At 35.8% G+C, this 22542-nt stretch overlaps 1 protein-coding gene across 6 annotated transcripts in view; it reads left to right on the top strand.

Annotated features, from left to right (window-relative positions):
* The window catches only part of ASAP1 (ArfGAP with SH3 domain, ankyrin repeat and PH domain 1), a 123308-nt gene that overhangs the window by 67530 nt on the left and 33236 nt on the right, over positions 1–22542 (top strand). For 3 of the 6 annotated variants that reach the window (XM_058041978.1, XM_058041960.1, XM_058041972.1), the window contains exons 5-20: positions 78–152; positions 495–544; positions 879–1008; positions 1777–1862; positions 2595–2670; positions 3484–3570; positions 9177–9185; positions 9743–9843; positions 10255–10324; positions 11471–11558; positions 12607–12655; positions 15867–16030; positions 17562–17695; positions 18771–18862; positions 19415–19601; positions 21984–22069. In XM_058041978.1, the coding sequence (XP_057897961.1) occupies positions 78–152; positions 495–544; positions 879–1008; positions 1777–1862; positions 2595–2670; positions 3484–3570; positions 9177–9185; positions 9743–9843; positions 10255–10324; positions 11471–11558; positions 12607–12655; positions 15867–16030; positions 17562–17695; positions 18771–18862; positions 19415–19601; positions 21984–22069 (1484 nt within the window). The remainder of the gene's footprint in view (positions 1–77; positions 153–494; positions 545–878; positions 1009–1776; positions 1863–2594; positions 2671–3483; positions 3571–9176; positions 9186–9742; positions 9844–10254; positions 10325–11470; positions 11559–12606; positions 12656–15866; positions 16031–17561; positions 17696–18770; positions 18863–19414; positions 19602–21983; positions 22070–22542) is intronic. The other 3 variants (XM_058041983.1, XM_058041969.1, XM_058041973.1) reach the window with 2 other exon arrangements.

Genomic DNA, 22542 nt, shown 5'->3' with positions numbered 1-22542 from the left:
TGAAGTTCAAAAAATTGTTGGCAGTAGTTTGATAAGACGATAATAAATCCTTCTGAATATAATGTTTTTGTTTTTAGCTCCAGGGTTTAAGCCACAATGTTATTTTCACTTTGGATTCTCTCTTAAAAGGAGACTTAAAAGGTGTTAAAGGGGTAAGTGTTGCAAACTAAATTTTTGTTTCATGTTCATCTGTATAGTGACTGTTTTCCTTTCACTCATGAGAGTATTTCTTATCTTGGCATTTATTAATAATCTGTATTTAGTACGAAGAACAAAATTGGCATGACTGCAATGAAATCTTGAAAATTTCATTGTAAATTGCTGATTTAGTGTGCACAGGAAAGCAATACTTTACAAGATTGAAACCCAGTATTTTTTTCCAACTACTTTCTGAAAAGTTTTGAAGAAAACAGTTTTTTTGTTGCTTTTTATTACTTGATAACTACACAGAAAAAAGTTTAAAAATGTTCTAAGACAATTTTTTGTTTCCTAAGGACCTCAAAAAGCCTTTTGACAAAGCCTGGAAAGATTATGAAACCAAATTGTAAGTATTTGTCTCCCATTTGGCTTTGTTTTTTGTGGTGTTGGGATTTTTTAAATGAATTATTATTAGCAGTATTATTAATATTTTTATTGCTATTATTAAGGTATAATTTTTTTCCCCCAAGTAACACACAATCTAGAGAATACAGTTGAAGGAAGGACAGTTTCATGGCTCAATAGCTTCTTGAGATTTAAAATACACAGGATTTGGTAGAAGAGCAAATCTTTAAAATGTGTTCTTTGATCCTTCTTAACTATTACTTTTTCCCTAAATAATGCCAGAACACATTTTAGCAGAAGGGATTCTCTAAAATGTTTTCTAAATAAAATTTCAGTACCAAGATTGAGAAGGAGAAGAGAGAACATGCGAAGCAGCACGGGATGATAAGAACGGAGATAACGGGGGCTGAGATAGCTGAGGAGATGGAGAAGGAGAGGAGGCTCTTCCAGCTGCAGATGTGTGAAGTAAGAAACAAAGTTCAGTTTTCAATTGCAACACCAGAACTTATTGTTAACAGACTTTGTGGGTCTTTCTTGAAGATGGTGAAATCTTTAGTCACTTAATGGGGGAGGAGGGAGGAAATTATTTTCATGTGACACAGTACAGCAATATAAAGATAATTATTTTAGCAACTCTTGTAAAAAACTTGGCTTCCTTTTGTTTTATTCCTTTTCTTTGGTTTTAGATTATTGTGGGAAGGTTCTTGGGCTGAAAATACACTGTGGAAATATTTCTTATTTTATCAAATTTATGGTTTAGCAATATTTTGATATCTTTCTTTCAATATGCTTTCTTAGGCCTTTGAACATTTCTAATAAAGTGATAAATGTTAGTGATGTGTTTAGTTCCCTAAAGCTGATTTTTTTTATATTAATAGTTCTTTTTATTACATTTTAGTTGAGATTACTTAAAATTGCACAGTGTTTGTACTGTCAGAATATTTCAGTAGTGACTACAGTAGCATTAAAAAGGGAAATCTTTAGACAATAGTAAAGGTTGAAAATTTTTTCTTGAATTTGCTTTATGTTTTGGGGTGTTTCAATTTTATAGAGTAGCCAGATAAATTGTTATCTGTTTTAAGGTTAGTTAAGCAGCAGTGGACTGGTGTTGTGTGGCTCAGCACTGAAGTTAAACACAGAGTTTAATTCATTGAGCAAATGATGTTTTATTGTTTGAAAGCTGTTGAAGTTTGTGATACATGATCGTCAACATGTTGTCTATTCTCTCTACAGTATCTTATTAAGGTTAATGAAATCAAGACAAAAAAGGGTGTGGACCTTCTGCAGAACCTTATTAAATATTACCATGCACAATGCAAGTAAGTACTGCAATACTTTAAGCTTTAGTTACGATTTTCTTTTTTGCACAAGATTTTGTTTCCCTTTGTTTGAATGTATCAGGGTTTTTTTCATGACTGTGATGTGACAGGTGTCTGATTCTTCCTCTTCTGAGGCTGTAGACTTCCAGGAGGGAGTGTGTGAGTGAGTTTGGGGGGCAGGGCAGTGATGGAGAAAGAGGCCAAGGGAAAACCTTGCATGTTGCATGCAAAAAATAATTTTATTTTCTGAGGCATAGATCTGGAATACATTTTTATAAATATCTTGTTTATTCTAATTAATAATTTTAGTCTTTGTGTAAATTTAAAAACCACTGTGAAAGCCAGTAATTTCTTTGGATTTCCTTGAGGTGAAACTGGTGAGATACAACCTTGTCATCATTAGAACCACAAAGGCAAGCACACAGGAGCTTGAGTTAAATACAGAAAAAACATTTTTGAAGTTACTGTAGGAGAAACACATTGGCTATAGTCTCTCTAATTTGATACTTGTTAAAGTCACAATGGTGTATCTCCACTTTTGAAAGATACTCTAAACTACTAGGAAGGGGTTTTTTGTTGGGGTTTTAACTTTTTAAATTATTTTGTTCAGTTTTGAACATGGAAAAAGCTGGATATGTTTTATTGGTTTTGCTATTTTGCTACACGAGACAATCTACTTTGTGTTGTGAACTCCATACATTCCTGATAAATCCAAGGTACTTTTCATTCCAGTTTCTTCCAAGATGGCTTGAAAACAGCTGATAAACTTAAACAATATATTGAAAAGTTGGCTGCTGACTTATATAATGTAAGTTTACTTACAAGTAACTTTATATCTGAAAATGAAAATATTGTGTACATTTTAAATAGAATTACGAGGATATATATTGAATTTACATCTTATAAATGAAAAGTGTGTTACTTGAAACTGAACATAGCTAGATGAAGAAAAGACCTCTTGACTGTTAAACTTCATATGCAATTTTTAGAACTATTAGGAAAAGTAGTTTTCATTCTACTGTTAATTCAATCATATATTAATATAAAACTACTTTTAAGTATGAATATTGGAATCAGCTTATATTATTAACATTAATTTTAGTACCATTTTCACTTTTTAAAACCAAACTACTTAATGATAGCACCAGGGTTTTAAAATGAATTAATTGTGATGTTTATTGAAGAAAAGTAATAGCATGGAATCATAGATCACTTGTCATCCAAGTGTTTTTGTATTCCATAATCAGAATTACAGTAATCCCATTTGCTATTGTAATTTGTTGCTAAATTAAACTGCATTTTCATTCCTTAAGTAATTTGTCAAATTTATTTGAGTTATTCTAATATTTCAGAGGATAATTTAGTTGCATTAGCTATAGTAAGCCATGACAATATAACAGAATAAACAGTGCATGTCAAGTTATACATTCATTTTAATTTTGCTTTTCAAGCAGTAAATGCATAGAAGGTGAAGATATAAGAATGACTGGTACATGAAAATAAACTCAACTATTACAAAAATACAAAATAGTTGAGCATCTGAAATGGTATATTAAAATGCATAAAACATTAAAATTAAATTTGCATCCAGCAAGCGTATAATGGCAATCTCTTTCTGTAGATAAAGCAGACACAAGATGAAGAAAAGAAGCAACTTACAGCTCTTAGAGATTTGATAAAATCTTCTCTGCAGCTTGATCAGAAGGAGGTAAATAATTTAGACATGTTATTCTTGGAGATAATGTAAATTTGTGAATTTTATATTCAGAAATCGGTTTAGTTAATGTTAAATTTTTGTAGTTATTGGTTCAAAAGAGTTGGACTTTCAACATCATGCAAAACTAATATTTACAATGTTCAACTACATATCAACAAACAATTTTTTTACATTTATTTTCTGTTTCTATTTTATGTACGAAGAGAAATTATTCTCTTTTTTATGTACTTTCTTGATGTACTATAAAAAGAGTTGTAATGGGTCAGATAAATGCTTCATTTACCCCAGCATCCTGTCCTTGACAATGATAAGGAATGATTGTTCAGGGAAAAAAATGAAGAGAAGGGATGCACACTCCCATCTTGTGTTCTGCTGTCCTCCAGCCAGTTTGTGCTCAGGATTTTCCTGACCCAGGTGATCCCAAGGCAGAATGAGAACCAGAGGTTTGCCTTTAGCTGTGGTTTGCACTTTGGAGTTCAGCTGCTAACTCACATGGGTTTTGGGCTGTTGTTCTCCTCTCCAAACTCCTTTTGCTATTAGTATATAGTAAGGAAGAAAATTTGTTTGCTATTTAGACAGAAGGGACTGAGGGCAGTTAAAAACTAAAATTTATCATCAAATGCCCTGGTGTCTGGTATGCACTGCAGAAGTGGAGGGAAGCATATGTGGTGTCCATTGCAGATGTTCTGGAATACCTTTTGGACTAGGAGAGAACATAATAACACACATCACAACTTTTACCTGAGATAATACTCTGACTTTCCAAAATCATCATCCCTGAGAGAAATACTGAATAGCCCATGGTGACAGTGATTGTTGGGAGGGTCAGTGTAGCTTTCCTTCAGGAAAAATTTGCTTACCCTCTGTTCAGTTTTGTTGGTGGTGTATAAGACATTCATATTTACCAGATATCTGTTATGAAATATGAATTATAACAAAACATTAGGCAGGTGCCATTCTTCTGAATATATATGATCATACAAATATGTGATTAACAGTATTGCTAATATTGTATATACATAAAAACATAATTTACACCCAGGTCGCTGAGTCAGCCAAGTTTCTGATGCCAGTTTATAGTGGGTGTTGAGAGTAAGGACAGGGCAATAAACACTGATACTTCCCCAGAATACCCTCCCATTAGTAGCTTGGCTAGCTTGGAAGTCTTTGAATTTGTGCAGTTGCTTTTTGAAGAAGTGTAAATCATTAGCTTATGTTACAGCTGAGCCTTTCCCACCATGGCTGCATGTTGTGTGGAACAGTCTTTCTGCTTTTATTTGTTTTGAATTTTTTGATCTGCTTACCCTATTCAGGATCTGAGTGTGTGTGTGAATTTATTATATCCTTGCTAGATACTTTTTTGTTCTTTTTTTTTTTCATATAAAACCTTACATTGACTTGCTTTTTTGGCCAGAGGAGGTGTGTAAGTTTGATCATCTGTAAAGCTATAACCATATCATCCTGTTTCTGAATCTTCATGGTGAGCTCACAGTATCTTATTCTTCCCCTCTGCATCACTTGGCATTTTTTAATGCTGATCTTCACCTGTCATTTGTTGTCAAGCTACTCACTATTGTTGAGTTCCTGAGAAATCCTTCAGTGAGCCTTTCTTGGGTATCCTGAATAATTTATTAACATCTAACAAAATTTGACAGTTTACTGTTCACCCTTTTCCATATTGTTTGTGTAAGACACAATATGTGCTGGCACAGCTTTCTGTGAAACTCATTTGGCTGTTTCATGCTTTTAACCTGTTATGTCACCTCAGGACTTTTCCTCCTGTCCTGTGGCAATGTAATTCTTTCCCTTTCATGAGGAAGAATAAGTGCCCATTGAAAGTCCAGGTTCACTGCATCAGTCATCATTTAATTGCTTCTTTAATTGAGTCTTCCAGGAAATTTTTGTACATAACCTCTCTGTTCAAAAGCCGCACTGATTTTCCAGTATACGTAATAATAAATATATTCTTCAAAGTAGTTTTCATTAATCTTCCTTCTGTGCTGTGAAGCTAAAAATAATCTATTTTTAATTTCCTGGAATTCTTTTGAAATTTTTGAAAAACAGGAGAAGTAATAGGTGTAAACATTTTTGTGGACTGTCACATAATTCTACAGATAGCCCATTGTGATCATGGCCACTGTGTGTAGATGTGTGGCTTGAAGTTAGTAAATGTTAGTAAATTAACTAATGTGGAATCCCAGTTAATAAGGAATAAAGGACAAGTAATTCCTTACAGTGGTGGTTTGTTTTTATTCTTTTGAATGTTTGCTTACATAACACAGGTGTACATCATACAGCAGACAAACCTTGGCCAGCAGGCTGTTCCTCTTCCTGCACCTCTAATCCACCATTCTGAAGGACAGCACAGCCTTACAATGCACTCTGCATGTTTTTTAGAATTTCTTTTGTGGCACAAATGCTGACAGGAGTACCACAGCGCACCTTTGACTAGATCCCAATTTACTGTGAAAGCTGTCAGCTTTTTCTAGTGCTTAGTTTTCCCTTAGCTCATACTTTACAGTCTTTCCTGATTCTAAGTTTGTTGGGTTTTTTTCCCTTCCATCTGCAATGTGCGCATGGATTTACCAGATCTCTTCCATAACACTTACAGAGCTTTCCATACAGGCATTACATTTGTCATCTCCCTATTATCTAAATCACTCTGAACATAATTCCTGCTCATTCTTCATCAGGAATTGATTCCCAACACACAGAGCAGCAAGACTTGCTCTCTCCTCTCATGTATCTTTTCTTCCACAAGCTGATTATTTGGGAAGCAAAGGAAAACATCTCCTCCTCTCCTGGATGCTGCATATGTTGTTGAGTTCATGCTTCTTGACAATCAGCCAGTTCTTGGAAATACAGTAGGAGAAATGGATGGATGTTCTTCAGCAATGTATTGTGCATTCATGGCTGCATATGGTACAGTCCACAGAAGTCAAGTTTCAAAATTACTCATAGATTATTATGAGGCAGAGTAACAAGTGAAATATAATGTTTGGATTTTTCCTGGATGTGTAGTAAAAAAATATATATAGTAAAAAAAAACCCATCTAAAATATATAAGTAAAGTGAAATTTAAATGTGAAGTCAAATTTTGAAACTTGAATACATGTTGAAATAAAGAAGCTTCACAGGCATCACCAAAATAAACTGTACAACTGTTCTGATTGTAATTACAGTCTGGACAAATTCTAAGACTCTTGAAAAACTGTGTGTGTGTATATATGTATAATATATGTATGTAAAGTGACAAATGTAAAAAATAAAGTCTTTGTTTTGAAGAGAATTGAAGGTGTGTCTTAGAAGTAAAAGGAGCAGTATTGTGATTCTCAGATATCCAGGCAAATCACAGGAGAGAGATAGAGAAATGCTGTAATGAAAGAATCTGCTTTTTTTGATAAAATAACCACTTGATCACATTGATGTTCAAGTTTCTGTCTCAAAATCAACATGAGGACTTTGTCATGAGATTCTGCTACATGACCTGAGTCACAGGGTAATGATGCTGGCAGAAATTGAGGAGCTTGTTAAGACAATGTGTTACTTAGGTGTTTAGTGTTTGCTCCTGAAGCAGCAGGTCAGCATTCATTACTCCTTGGCTGAGAGACACCAAAGCCTGATGTGGCCTGAGTTTTCCCCAGTCTGCCTCCATCACTGTGTGTATCCAAATCTTTAAGTGCATAAAGCTGGGCTTTATTATTGTGACAGATGGCCTGGTGGATTATGATTCAGTATACATTTCTCCACTTATATTAGTGCACTATAATCTCATTGATGCAAAATTGATGGATTAATGGAATTATTGAAGAACATTCAATGAATGGGATTTTCTGCAGTGGATTTGTAAAAAATCAGAAGTATACTTACCAAACATTGCTTTGGCAGGGAAACAGTTTGAAATAACAAAATTGAGGCCCTAGTTGTTGATAGTAAACAGTTTTTTTGATGGAGAGAAGGAAATTGAAATTAGGGATTCCTGTCCAAATTGTAAATTCTGCCGTCTTTAACCTCTTGAGAGCAGCTGTGAGAGAAGTGAGACGTCCTGATGTTTTTAAGGTCTTATAATGCCGCTCCTGTTCCACTGTTGCACTTGTTCAAGGTGTTTATTTAGCACTATGGGCATATGTAATGGCCTTGCACATTTTTGTGGCATACCTCTCCTTTCATCAGTGAAAAAGGTATTACTGCAATCACTGCAATTACCTGGCTCCTGGAGAAGCACATCTGGGGCAGGGCAGCAGTGCCAGTGCTGCAGCTTCATTGCAGGAATTGCCATTGACATTGGCCCTGTCACAGGCAGTGTCTCTTGTGGCCGCTCTTGTGCTGTCCTCATGTCAAGCTGGGGCAGATTCTGTTACCTTGTGCAAGAATTATCAAATTTTGGAAAATTATTATGGTTTATGGCTTTTGGAAAAAGTATTTAGTGAATACTAGTGTACTTTTAATTGTGTAAAGCATCTGATCTTTTATGTTACAAAATGCTCATATCCTAAGAAGCTTCAATTTTAAAAGAAACTGAGCCTTTAATACAGGCTTCTGTTCCCTCTTTCTGTCTATTAATTATTGCTGCAAAGGTAACTTAACAGCATTAAGTTGAATATAGCTAATTTCTGGAATCATGTTTTTTGTCTGTTTTGTCAATTATTTCTTTACTTTTTGATTTATTTCCCTAAATCTCTATCTTATATGCTACTTGCAACAAGAGCTATATCTCATTATGTTCTTTCCTATGCTAATACCAGCAGGATTAATTCCCTAATTCCCATGGGGATTTGAAGTTTGATTTCAACAAACAAGCTGCTGGTTGTGGTGGTGTGAGCACTGCTGGCAGCACCCAGCTTGCAGGAGCCTCTGTGCTGCTCCAGCCACACCGGCCAGTTTTACCAAAGCACTTCTCTAAACTCTGTGGCAAACTTGTTACAAAATGAAAGTCAGTTGTGGATAAACCAAGAGGGAGTAATTTCAGTATATATTGGTTGTGGTAGTAAGAAACTCTGCTGTAGAGAGGAAAGGTTATTGAGAAGGGAATAATTGAGCTTCCCATTTCCTTTTTTTTTTTTTTTTTTTTTTTTTTATGGGATATTGGCAAATGTTTTGTAGGCTATTGTTTCACAGTTTTATTCAAAAACAAATTGATGTGCCCTTAAATATAGCTTTTTGCATACACTTGCAAAAATTAAAAGTTAACTTTGGGCCTGATCTTTTTCAATGGAAATTCAGAAGTAGCTCCTCTTGTGGAGGATACAATATAACTATAATTTTAGGCAATTTAAAGATTACCAAGATTGGAAGATGTATTAAACTTTGATCCTGCAGTCCTCTTAGTTATTTTGTGAAGCCAATGTCATATATGCCGGGTTGCCTGGAATTTTGTTATGGTATTTTGTTACTGGATGAGACAAAACACCTGTATGCCTAAAAATAGTTCTTGCCTTCTCTCTGTTAGTGTCTTTAGAAAGGGGAAACATTGTTTTAACAATGGGGACTATAAAATTTGTGTTCAGGGAACATGTCTTTTTTAAATGAATAATAATTCTTGTTTCAAATTATTTGCTTTCTCTTTCCTTTATTGCTTTTGCCTTTCGTGATCGAAGTCTAGGAGAGTAAGTCAATGTTTTAATGAATTTGGGGGATTTTTTTTTTTCTGATGTGCTTGTAACAAGTTAATCCATTTCTCTTAATTGTTTCACTAGATCAGGCCAAAAGTTATTTCAGCTGACTTCATTCACTAAAACTCATGAATTATAAATATACTTTATTTGAAGAAAAAATTACCATTTGTCTTTCTTTATATATGTATTTCTATATATAGATGCATGCTATATTCTGTTGTTTTCTTTTTGAAATTTTATCTTTTGCTTATGAGGTTGTGCAATATTAAATACCTGTATTCTACCTGTATGTAGTCATTTGTTTTGAGATGCATATTTGCATCAAAGGCCTAATGTATTAATTTAATCTTGAACATGCATCTAGTTCAAGATCACATGGTGTAAAATCAAGCTCTCCTGTCAATGTAAAACATGCAGTAGGAGTTATCCTTTTTTAATCTTTATCAATTTGTGATGTTGTAGAGAAGAAAAAGTAAAATAGGCGTAAAGGTTAAGAAAGTTTACTGTGCACATCAGGAGAATGTTCATGTTGTGTTTCCCTTTTCCAGGATTCACAGAGCAGGCAAGGAGGGTACAGTATGCATCAGCTTCAGGGGAATAAGGAATATGGCAGTGAGAAGAAAGGTTATCTTTTAAAGAAGAGCGATGGGTATGTTCTGGTTAATAATAGTGAAATCTTCTGCTATGTTCAGGCTCTAATTTTAACAGCTTTTTACTGTGGGTGCTTCAGGCATATTCTCCTAATGCACCTGCCACAGGGTCTTGGGAGTTCCAAAGTTCAAGCCTGAGCACAGCACTGAATGTAATGTAGCACATATCAAAAGCATGACAAGCAAGCATAAGAAGTAGTCATAGTTAAAAGAAAGCTATTGTCTTTATAACTCTCTAAAAGATGATTAAGATTTCTCACAAAACTCCAAGTTTCTTTTAATGAAGCATTTAGTAAAATTTTGACTGTATCTCTTTTTTTTTTAAACCTAATTGTCCCAAAATGATAATGTTATTTATGAGTTTTGAAGTCACATCTACTTACTAAAATTGATATGATATTCTTATGTAGGTTAAGGAAAGTATGGCAAAGAAGGAAGTGCACTGTTAAAAATGGAATTCTTACCATCTCACATGCAACGGTAAGTTACTTTTATACCTTTATATCAAAAAAATAAATAGCATTATCCTTTCCTGATGAATCTGAGTTGCTAATATGCTATTGCAAAAAGGATGTTACTTCAGCTTCTGACTGTTGAAGTTTTGTGAGACTGTAGCTTATGAAATGAATTTATCAGTACTTTAATGAGAAAATGGCAAATGCATTGAACAGACTTCTCAATACTTCAGATGGATTTGCTTGTAAGGATTGTCATGGTATATATGTGAGCTACATAATTTGGGAGCTTAGGAAGTATTTGATATTAGGTTAGAGTCTGACAGAGGAATGAATGTGTTTAGTGTTTTGAGTGCTTTCAATTAAAAGTTTGGAATGCTGGGCATTTTTGTTCACAGTGAGTTCTTGGGATCAGGCACATATCTGAAGAATTTTCCTGGGAATGCTCAGTCATGAGGTAGCACCAAGGAGATCAAGGGGGAGGCAGTGCTAAAACTGCCTTGTGGGAATTTGACATGAACCTGTTGGAAACAAGCACAGGAGTTGCTCTTGTTAAAGGAGATTGTCCCATTTCCTCACCACTTCTCCACCTTTGCCCCAAAATCCACTCACTCCTCAACTGACAGCCCTCAATTTCTAAAGCTTACTACCTGTATAAACCCCAAATTCCTCAGAGACATTTAATTATCATGTCTTAAGTGACTTAATTACAGCACAGAATATTGGTATTTATCCTGAATTCTGAAACTCCAGATCTTCAGCTTTCCACTTCCATTTTAAAGTTTTAGGATTATATCTTTGATATATTTTATTTAAAATGGGAGGAAACCTGGAACATGGGCATTCTGTAATGAAAAACTGCATTGTAGTTTTGCCCTTGTTGAAGAAATGCAATTAAAAACTATAAATATTAGGATATTGTAAATTTAAAGTTTTTCTTTTCATCCCTTTCAGAAAAAGTGAGACCATGAAAATTTTCATTTTGTTTAGATTTAGCAATGTGTCCCTTTTGAGAGACCAAATCAGACCAGGTGATGCTGGTCTCCAGCTTTTTGAGGGTAGATATGTGTACATGTCCAAGCTTTATGTAATATCATACATGCACACTCCCAGAAAGGGAAAATAATCCTAAATCAATACATTTTTAAAATAAAATAAATTTTCTTTTTAGTCCAACAGGCAACCAGCTAAACTGAATTTATTGACCTGCCAGGTGAAGCCAAATGCTGAAGATAAGAAGTCCTTTGATCTGATATCACGTATGTAGCAGCTTTAGTTCCATCTTGTGTTATTGGGGTTTCTGAAAATGTCATTGCAAGATGCTTTGAGTAGAACACAAGGCTAGAGCTCAAAGTTCAAGTCTGTATCCAGACACACAGAGTGTCTCATGACTGTTCAGAGCCTCTATTTCTGATGATGTGACATAAATATTGTTTGTTTGTGACAAGCCATGAAATGCAGCTTATGTGCTGCTCCCTAAGTTCAGAGATGTTTAACAGCTTTGTGAAACATGTGTTATCTGTATCCACCAGGAAAGGGGAAGGACCTTTGGCTTTATCCTGCTTTTCAGTCATTGTTCTGCTTTTTGAGTGCTATTTGAGGGAACGAGGAAGACAAGGAGACCCAATTTCTTTCTCTCTTATCCTACATTAAAATATATTTCTCTTTGTCTGAAAATTGGTAGTGCCTTTTCTTGTCAGCATTAAAGCTCTGTGGTTCCCCTATTTCCTATTTTGGTCCTGTACAGCAGATGTTTGTATCCAGTCTGGTTTTAAAAACTCTTTTGATGAGTCCATTTAATGTTTTCAGACTTCACATGTAGAGTATTAACCAAGAAACAGTTCCAACATTCCATATTAAAAAGGACAGTCTAGGAAACCTTTGATTGTGGGAGATAATAGCCACTTCATGTCTTCATCTGTTGGCTAGTAAAACAATTTTCTTGGCTCAGCTGGAGGGAAAAGCTATATAAAAGGAACAAATTAATTTTGCCCTCTTCTAATTGTATTTCAGTTTTGACTTCTGAAAGGGTAAAATTTGATCCATATGTTTATTTTTCTTTATTATTTCAAAACTTAAGACTTTTAAAATACATAAAATTAGTGTGAATCAAAATTTACAGTTTCATCTTCCCCTTTTTTTTTTTTTTTGGAATTGTTATCCATAGCTATGAATAAAGGATTAATGATGCATTTTAAGAGAAATTGCTCTTGAAGGCTTTAGCTACCACATAGGTTTTATACCAAGTATGTAGACAGATTGAATTTTGTCATATGCCACCTGAAAAGATTTCTTTCTTTCTTTCAGATAACAGAACTTACCACTTTCAAGCAGAAGATGAGCAGGAATACGTGGCGTAAGAATGTTTACATTTTTTCAAGTTTATTTTGCCAATAGATTTGTGTAAAATCACACATAACAGTGAAAATAATTTTCACAGCTAATGCACAATCAGTGCCTACTGTCTCTTTTTTCTGCTGTTATGAATCTATAAATGTAAACTATTTTGTTCACACTACAGAGCTCCTTTAAAACCCAGTAATGTTAAATCTGAAACTAAACCAAACCCAACTAACCAAAACCCCATTTAGATTGTTCATCCAGCCAGTACCTGGTTTGTGTGGAGTGCTTGGGATGATATTAGGATTACATCAGATTATTAGGATTCAAATGAAGTATTTTTAAATTGTTCTCAAATCTTCTCTGTCAGCCCTGTTCTGCAGTTACTTCTTTTCCTCTTGATCTTACCTTTTCCTTGAAAGTAAATATAATAAATAGATAAAAGATCTCAATATGGCACATAGAAAATATCTACAGGCAGTACATTTTTTCTTCTGTAGGCCTAGAAATAAATGGCAAAGCACATCTCTGAGATTTGTACTTCAGAATCCAAGAGCTTGCTTCATTTAATGCATGCTTCCAATTAAATTATTTCCTTTTAAACAATCTTTCTTCCCACTGCATCAGAATTATTTCCAGAGAGCCCTGTAGCACTGGTTTTCCCTCTTGTGTCACCAGATGGGTGTTGTGCATGTAGTCTAATGTTCAGCACCCAAAAGGGCAAGGAATAAAGTTACTACTGAAGAGGACAGCAAAGACTACCTCACTTTTTCATTAAATAACCACATTCTAGTGGAAGCCCGTGTTGCCCCATGTGTATTTTAAAGGCATAGGGGATGTTTGTAGGGTGTTTCACTTGTTTGGTGGTGTTGGGTGGCAGTGCCATTGACAGCTCAGCCTTGGGAGTCATGGGTGAAATAAAAGAGCTGGAGAATTCTTTGGTGTGCAGCAATTTCCTTCTGAGCTTCCACAGCTTTATGTTGGCTCTTACAGTGCAAAGCTGACTTGCTAGTCATGATTACTGCATTCATCCTGGAACTTAATTATTCCAGTAATTTTCTTAGTCAAGAAGAAAATACTGTTATTTCTTATGAGTCATAAGTTTTTGGTACTCTGCCATAAATTAATTTTTACTGTATTAGTTGGTTTAGTAGCTGAGTGGTTTGTTTGGGTTTTTTGTCTTAACACATGAGCAAGGTAGGGGAAAAATAAATAAGCAGTATCCTTCTTTTGAGAGGCAGATAAATAAATTTAGTTTAGCAGGCTGCCTGTTGGACTGTTTTGAAATTCCAGGCTGGTTTTATTTCCTATTAGAAGCACTGAAATTTTTTCTCTCACTCTAGTCATGGTTTATTTTGAGTGTGCAGCCTGCCAGGAAGGCCTGGTGACCAACTGGGCACTTCTTGATAAGCAGCACCAGTCATCCAGAGATGTCTGTCCTTGTCCTTGTGGTGGTGGGGGAAGAGCTGCCACTGTGCTGCCTCTTGCTCTCACTCACAGCTGCCCCAGTGACAGTCCTGGACAGAGGTTCTTTCTTCCTTAGCAAACATAACCAAAATAAGGATTGCTCTGACAGTTTAGGTACTCATAGTAAGGAAATCTATATCAACTAACAGCTGACTCAGTTGTGTTTTGTTGTAATTGCATCTAATAATTTTTAATTGTTACTGCTCAGTTGAGTTTTATTCAAATTCTGCCTTTTTAGCAAACTAATCAAATTGTAACGCTAAAAAAATTATAAACAAATGTCATAATAAATGCTGTTTGTCTGAGTTTAATTATTATTTTACTTTCTGTATTTAACCAAACATTGTTATAATATTAGAACAAGACACCATTGCTTCTTATTTTTAAATAACATTGAATTTCACCATTAAAATTGCAGAAGAATGCCCTCTAGTGTGGGTTCTTCTCATGCAATGAGAAAGATGAATGTACCTTCATTGTTGACACCATGTAAACTTTGGAGCAAATTTGTGTTCAAGACTTTCAATTTCTCTTTTATTCTTAACACTGATTTTTCAAGATTTTTAAAGCATTTTAAGCACTACTTCCTAGATTCTTTTATGCACATAAAAATTAAAAGAAAATGTGCATGAAGTATATAATATGGAATGCCCATATATTAGTTCAGGCTCTGAATCTGTGTTCTAAGATTACACACATAAATTTCTCTCTGAATTCCTTTAAAGCTAATCTTTTCGTTGTTATTTCACTGAGAAATTATGAATTTCAATCTGAAGTACTCTTAGTTTGTTTAGATGACCATACCATTTCTGCATATTTCAGAAGACCAATGATTGCAGGACATTGTAAACATGAAATGCATTGAGGACACTGCCAATTTACAACATTTCTGCATTTAAAAAAATACAATATTTGCAGTAGATCTAAAATCACTTTACTTCTGAGATTTTCTTTTTACCTTGCTCTTTTTTCTAAATTGGCAACACTGCATCTGCAATGTCCTTGGTCCTTAGTGGAACTGCTTTCTCCTCCTTACTTCCACATGGAACACAACAGCTGCTGAGACTGGGTTTTGTTTGTTTTTAATTAAAACATTATGTGTAAGCCACAACTTGCAGAGTGGTTGGGAGGGGAGGAAATATTGTCTGAGATATCATTAAAGAGTCTTGATTTGTTGCACTCAGCTTGCTCCTGAAGTTTGATATTGACTCTTGGTAGCATTACTCTCCTGTCCTCCTTCACCCCCTGGTTGCCTTGGCAGTTGCCATTTTTTGGGCTTTGCAGTCTGACTCTGATCAGTGCTCAGAGACCTGCATTTGAAAGGCAACTAGACATCAACACATGCACCAGGGTGCTTGCTGTTTCCTCTGTGAAGAGAAAGTAGGGATTATCATTTTCTCCAGGAAGGAGACTTTAGGAAGATTTTGGGCATCTTTTAAAGCAGTTAAATTTACAGGAGCTTAATTACCCCTATTCTCTTCCACAACTTCTACTTATTTGAGGAACCTGAGAACTTGGCTTTAAAATTGTTCACCAAAGGGATGTTAGAATTAAGACTATTTCTCTCTTCTCATTCTTACTTATCTTTTTTCAAATCTTTCCTTTTTGTCTTTCACTTTCCCCCCTTCTCATTCTCTCCCAGAATACAGTCCTTCCCTACAGTCCCACTAATATTTTGTTCCTTGCGAGATTTCTACAGTTTGTAGATTAACATGTATTTGCAAATGCAGATCTTCATTAAGGTCTTTATCTTGTGCTAGATGGATATCAGTGTTGACTAACAGCAAAGAAGAAGCATTAAATATGGCATTCCGTGGAGAGCAGAGCACAGGTGAAAACAGTTTAGAGGATCTGACAAAAGCCATTATTGATGACATACAGAGATTGCCCGGCAATGAAGTCTGTTGTGATTGTGGCTCACCAGGTATCTCCATTTGTTCATGTCGTCATGCTTCATCATGCTTCTTGTTGGGAGCAAAGTAATTTCTTCAAAGAAGTGTTTGTAGAGTGCAAACTCATTTTCTAAGTGATGTTTCTCAGTCTTCAACCTGTTTTTAAAAGAACAAATATGACTTTCCTACATTAGTTCCATTTAATTCACTAAAATATTTTTGTGTGTTGTCTGTGCTTACTTCCAGCAGTTCAAGCCCCTCTGGAGTTTGAACTGTTCTTGTTGCACTGTGTCTAGATGCTTGTTGCACTTGAATGGAAGTTGCTTGGCATCACTGATCCTGTGCATGCTACTAAGTAGAAGTGAGTAATATTTAGACAATGCTTGTGGAAAAATTGACCTGGCCAGGATCTTGCTCTGAGGCTTTATCTTGGCATGAGACTACTGGAGTTGCAGCATCGTTTTCAGAGGTGGAATAAGTAGTCTTGTGCAAAGAATGAGAGCCAGAGTTGAAATCCTATCAGATAATATCTTCAGAAGTACAGAGTTACAGGTCAGTTATGTGGCACTCAGAGCTTGAGAAGGGGCAGCTGGTCAAGCAGGATTGAGCTGGTGTGGGAGCTGGCAGCTACTGCAGCTTTCTCATCAAAGGGACACTTCAAGAAGGTGATGCTCATTTTGAACTAAGTAGATTGTGTGTATCTTGCAGATGCTTACTAATGCAGAACTGATCCAAATTTGAAATAGCTAGATAAAATTACAAACTGGGATATAATTATGTCAAATGCTGGAACCAGTTCATTCAATTATTTCATTATGTAAAGCTATAGAAACTTCAGATTACAGTTCTCATTCATCTTTTAATTTGTAGTAAAGTTTTAAGCTTCTGTACTCCAGCTTGCTGCTTTAAAACTCTTGGCTTAATGCTTCAGCAGTTACTATTTAAAGTCAAGGAAGTGATTAATTTGTGCACAAAGTATGTCTGAAGCTTATTCTTTTCCTTAAAAACTGGTCATGCTTCCTATGTAGCATTTGTAGTATCAAATCTATTCTAATATTACATGCAGATCTCCTCCATGACACCATTTTAAAAAATTGGGGTTTTTTTCCTGGACTAGCCAGCATTCCTCAAATTTTCTACAACATGCTGCTGTTTTACATATTGGAAAGCACTATGATTAATCTTTTATGAAAGACTATTTAAAGTTTAAGAAGTAAATTTTAACACTTCAGAGGTTGTCAAATTTAGGAGATCTGTTACTTTTAAAAACAGGAATTAATTTGTACAGGAAACAAATACAACATGTATTGAAATACATTCATGCAGTATGAATGAGTAAGTCTAAATTCAATGCCTTTGGGTCTGTTCCTAAATCTGAAATACTGCATTCCATTGGTAGCAATTTCTGGTTAAATTAGAGTTCGGAGAAAAGTATGGAATGTTCTTAGTTTATTTTCATTTTTTGAAACATTAAATAAGGAATAATTTCAGAACACATCTCTTGCCACCATTGCAAACCTTTTCTTGGACTTTGATTAAATACTTTGTGTTCCAATTGTGCAGATCCAACATGGCTTTCGACCAATTTGGGCATTTTAACCTGCATTGAGTGTTCTGGGATACACAGAGAAATGGGTGTCCATATTTCTCGAATCCAGTCTTTGGAATTAGACAAATTAGGAACATCTGAACTCTTGGTAAGTCTCTTTAATTTATATTGGGATTTTTTAGTCAAATGTTTACATATATGGAGGAAGCACCAAAATGTACAAGTTACTGTTAATCTTTTTCAAGGAATGTGTTTTTGCAGAATTTTTTCCTCATATTTCTATAGATATTTTACAGGTGCATGGTATATATTACTATATATTATTGGTGCTGTTGTCACTTCTCATTTCATGTCCTGAGGTGTTGCAGAATGAATATTGGCACCCATTGTATTTAGAGCTATCAGAATTTTGCTCTCAATAGCTGATCTTGACCCAAAATCACAGCAGTCTAAAAGCTGATGTGATTTAACACATTAAGGTAATTTGACTTGGCAAGGGAGAATGACTGTTGCTAATTCTGAAAGAAAAATATTGTAGCAATCTTAATTTGATGGATGAAATTATGTAGTACTGAAGTTATGAAAGAAATATGATGTGAGAGTACCAAAAAAAAAAAAACCTAAAGGAAAAATATAAACAAGTCAAAAAAGAAATAGTTGCAGTAGCTGTGTTTGGCCTGAAAGAAGGCACTTGTTACAGAAATTTTTTAAAGGAAAATTGATAGAAGTTGTAAGGCAGATCTGGATTTGGATACAGATTCAACTTTATCACTTTCTCTCTTCATAAAATATTGAGGTTTTTTTGCAAAGTTACTAGTAATCTAAATCAAGTGTTACTAAGAATGATCTTCCGTAGGACTGACCTTCTTTCCCAAAGCAGCTTCCTGATCAGTGTACCAGCACCATTTCACTGTTCATGCTGCTGGTTCCTCTTTCTGGTTTCATGTTGGAGGCAAATTGTCTGGAAATGCAAATAATTTTGTGACTGTGAAGTATATTGTACAAGTTCTGGTATAACAGAAGCATTTTTTTTTCTTTTTAATTGCTCTGTATCTGCATGTAATCATTGAGTTTTAATTTTTCAGTTCTGTGTTTTCCATCTTTTTTAAATAGTATGGAAAATGCACTTAAATAGTATGGAAAATGCACATTAATGGTTCTGTTGTTAGGTTGCTGTTAGACCCCAAAAGTCCTCACTTTTTTTATTCTTTTTCTTATCTCAGCTGGCCAAGAATGTAGGAAATACTAGTTTTAATGATATTATGGAAGGGAACTTACCTAGTCCTTCACCTAAACCCAGTCCATCAAGTGATATGTAAGTACTGAGTCTTTAAACTTTAAGTTTTCTGTGGAATTTATCTGTGGTGTAAAGTGTCTTTAACAGTAACCAAGCCAGGGGAAGGCATGGATGGCTGAACTGGAGGTTTTTATTCCCACTATGGAGCTTCTTAGAAGTTCAGTCTCCAGTCATAGAGTCACATTTTACTTCCTCAGCTTCCCTGTGTAGAAAACTCTTTGTTTGGGTTTCAAGGAGCATTATTTGATTCTTGAATGGTTTTGAGTTTTGTAGTAAACCCTCAGATAATAAACTAAGTGGTGCTAGCTCTGCTTTTTCTCTGGTCTTAGTCTCCACAGTCAGTGTAGTTTTTGTATATAACAAGAAGACAGGATAAAATTGACAATGTTCCATATTTGGGGCTTGTTTGCAAGCAAGACATGCAGTGTAACAATAAATAACACACTTTTTATCAGGTAGTTTTCTTCTTCCCTTCTCAGCTTCCAAGTTAGACAAGGTGATTTTAAATTATAATCATTGACCCATTTTTCTAAAAATTTCTAAAGCAAGCTCTATTTTCACACCCCACAGGACTGCACGTAAAGAATTTATCACTGCTAAATATGTAGATCATAAGTTCTCTAGGAAGACTTGTGCATCTGCAGCAGCTAAACTGAGTGAATTACTTGAGGCTGTCAAATCCAGGGATTTACTTGCACTAATTCAAGTCTATGCAGAGGGGGTAGAGCTAATGGAGCCACTGCTGGAGCCTGGACAGGTAAGCTTATCAGGTAAACAATTACTATTTTAAATCATGTGTATTTGTAAAATGCCCAAGATCTGGGACTGCTGCTTTAGATGATAAAACAAAAGAAATGACAGATGAGAATTATAGGGTTTTTCTTTCTTTCTCTAATGTTGCATCCTTGTGGGGAGGGAAAAGAGCACTTTATTTTTCATCATCAATTGGTCTCAGGGAGTGGGAAATGCAATAGTGATATCATACACTGTTTTGGTGCCTCTGTAGTGTGTTGAAAAGCACCTGTTCTGCAGTGTGTCTCTTTTAGAAAAGTCCCAAAGAATAGAGTTGATTGCCCAGGGTCACCTGGTTCCACATACAGTATCATGCCTGCTTTTAAAATAGTGGCTGGAGGAACACATTACTGAGTGTCTGCAAGTCTCTGTTTACTGAGGACAAGGAAAGAATAAATCTGATGACTTCACAGCTTCTGATGAGACATTTACAGAAGTACAATTTCTTTCAACCTGTAAGATTCTTTTGTGTGTGTATGTGTATCAAGTTTTGAGTACTTGATCTTCCTTCTGAAATCAGTAACAGTTTTTGGAAAAATCAGTCCAGGTTGACCTTAATAAGTAATGGACAAATGTTAATCATGAGCAAAGTAGCCTGTTTTTATTGATAATAGATAATTGATGCCATGTAACCACTTGCTCAGCAATGTTTTCTCCCAACCTGGAGACATGTTAGAGATTGTTTTCAAGAAGTTGTGTTAAAATAGGTAAATTGACAAAGGACACAGTGCCTGTCTGTGTTCAGTGAAAGGGATAAGTTCAGTATAGTCTCAGCACCTGAGCTATCACAGAGTGCTGATCATGCAAACACATTTCAAATTCTCTGACTGCAAAGTCAGCTTTCTGTATTTGTCATCCACAGCAGTTTCCACAGAATTAGCTCCTCAGACTTCGCAGCTATTACAGGCAGTGGTATCTAGAAAGGTATGAGCACCAATTGAAATGTGGTTTGCAGTTAGGACATTTATAGCAGCATTCTCCTCTGTAAATTCTCTGAGGTTTAATAAAATAATATTTTTTTAATTATGACTTTAGTTCTAAGTATATATACTGTAATGTGCTTTTTTAATTGTCCTTTATGATCAATAGGAGTTAATCTAACTTGAGATTTCATTAACTTCTCATGCAACTTTTAAATGGAAATAAACAACATTTCTGTTTCTATTTCAATGCATTAATGCATATAAAATGTATAGAAAATAAAGTATGATTCAATTCAAGTTAGACAAGGAGAAACCCTTTATTATGGCGGAAATGCCCCATGCACCAACTTTGTGCTGGGAACCACACAGCTCTGCCTAAAGAGACCTGGGGGTCCTGATGGACACCAAGGTGAACCTGGGCCTGCAGGGTGCCCTTGTGGCAGAGGTGACAGTGGGGACACATTGCCATCATGTGAAGGGCAGTGATCCTTCCCTCCACTCAGCCCTGGTGAGGCCACAGCTGCAGTGCTGTGCCCACATCTGGGCTCCCCACAGCAAGAGTGACTTGGACAGGCTGGAGAGAATGCAGGGAAGGGCCACAAATGTGTCCTGGAGCACCTGGAAGGGCTCAGATATCTGGGGCTGTTCAGCTGTGAGGGGCTCAGGGACATCCCATCATTGTATGGAAACACCTGCAGGGAGGGTGGGAAGAAGATGGAGCCCAGTGGTGCCCAGTGATGGGACCAGAGGCACTGGCGCAGACTGGAGCACAGGAGGTGCCCTCTGAACATCAGGAAACCTTTTGGTATTGTGAGAATGACCAAACACTGGCACAGGCTGCCCAGGGATGTGGAGTCTCTGTCCTTGGAGATATTCCAGAGCCATCTGGACGTGGTCCGGGGCAGCTGATCCTCAGTGGCCCTGCTTGGGCAGAGAGATTGTTTTACATGACCTTCACAGGTCCTTTCCAACTTCAACTGTCCTGCCAATCTGTAGGAGTTTTAATGTATGTGGGACTGTGATTTTTGTGATGCTGTTTTTGTAGGAAATAATGTTGTGACTTTGCTTGGTGCTCACCAGGCTGTTGTAAAGCTACAAGTACTGCAAATTTACTCAGTTTTCCTTGGCAAGATCCCTTTCAGTTTCTGATAGCTAAAATGGTTAAAGCCTCCTCAGGGTTGTTCCATCCAGCTGGGAAAAGTGAAAATTTGGTTTAGGAAAGCTGAGATCTCAGAAGTGTAATGCCATTTTCCTTTGAAGCACATGGTGTCTTTTAGAGATAAAGACAATAATCGTTTTCATCATCATTTCCTAATATTTTTTTTGAAAGACTGTAAAGAGTGAATGAGATGTATCTCATAGGTCTGATATACAAGCTCTGCAGAAATAAGACAGAAATCTAACTTCTCTTTGCATGTGTTTAGGAGCCAGGTGAAACAGCACTTCATTTAGCAGTCCGGACTGCTGACCAAACCTCTCTCCATCTGGTTGACTTCCTTGTACAAAACTGGTATGGATTGCTGACTTTTCATTCAATTGTACATGACAGTTTTGCATGTTCAGAGTCATCCTGGCAGTGCCTTGGATGGTGTTTGCTCATCACTTACAATCTTTCTCCTTAGATATATTTCAAAGGAGAATAGTTTAGTACCTTTGAGTTAACCTTTGTGTTCCTGATCGGTAGGGAGGGGGAAAGATGTGTAGATTAAAAGCATTGAAAGGAGTTGCATAAAAATAGGATGAAAGAAAAAAGTCTGTAGTGCATGAGAGAACATTGATTTAGAGCACATGACAACATGAAGCCATGCAAACAAATAGTTCAGGTACAGGAGGGATGGCAGGTTCCTAAATGTTCCAAATACAGGACACATGCAAAGGAACTGTAAGAGTAGAAAACAAGGATCTTCGTCAGAAAATTATGAACAGATGATAGATTGGCTTTGAAAAAGATGTTCCAATAGTTAATAAGCTGTATTAAAGCTA

The sequence above is a fragment of the Melospiza georgiana genome, chromosome 1, assembly GCF_028018845.1.
Source record: "Melospiza georgiana isolate bMelGeo1 chromosome 1, bMelGeo1.pri, whole genome shotgun sequence".
NCBI lineage: Eukaryota > Metazoa > Chordata > Aves > Passeriformes > Passerellidae > Melospiza > Melospiza georgiana.
The sequence above is the reverse complement of the archived record's forward strand: the minus strand, read 5'-3'. Positions and strand labels throughout refer to the sequence as shown.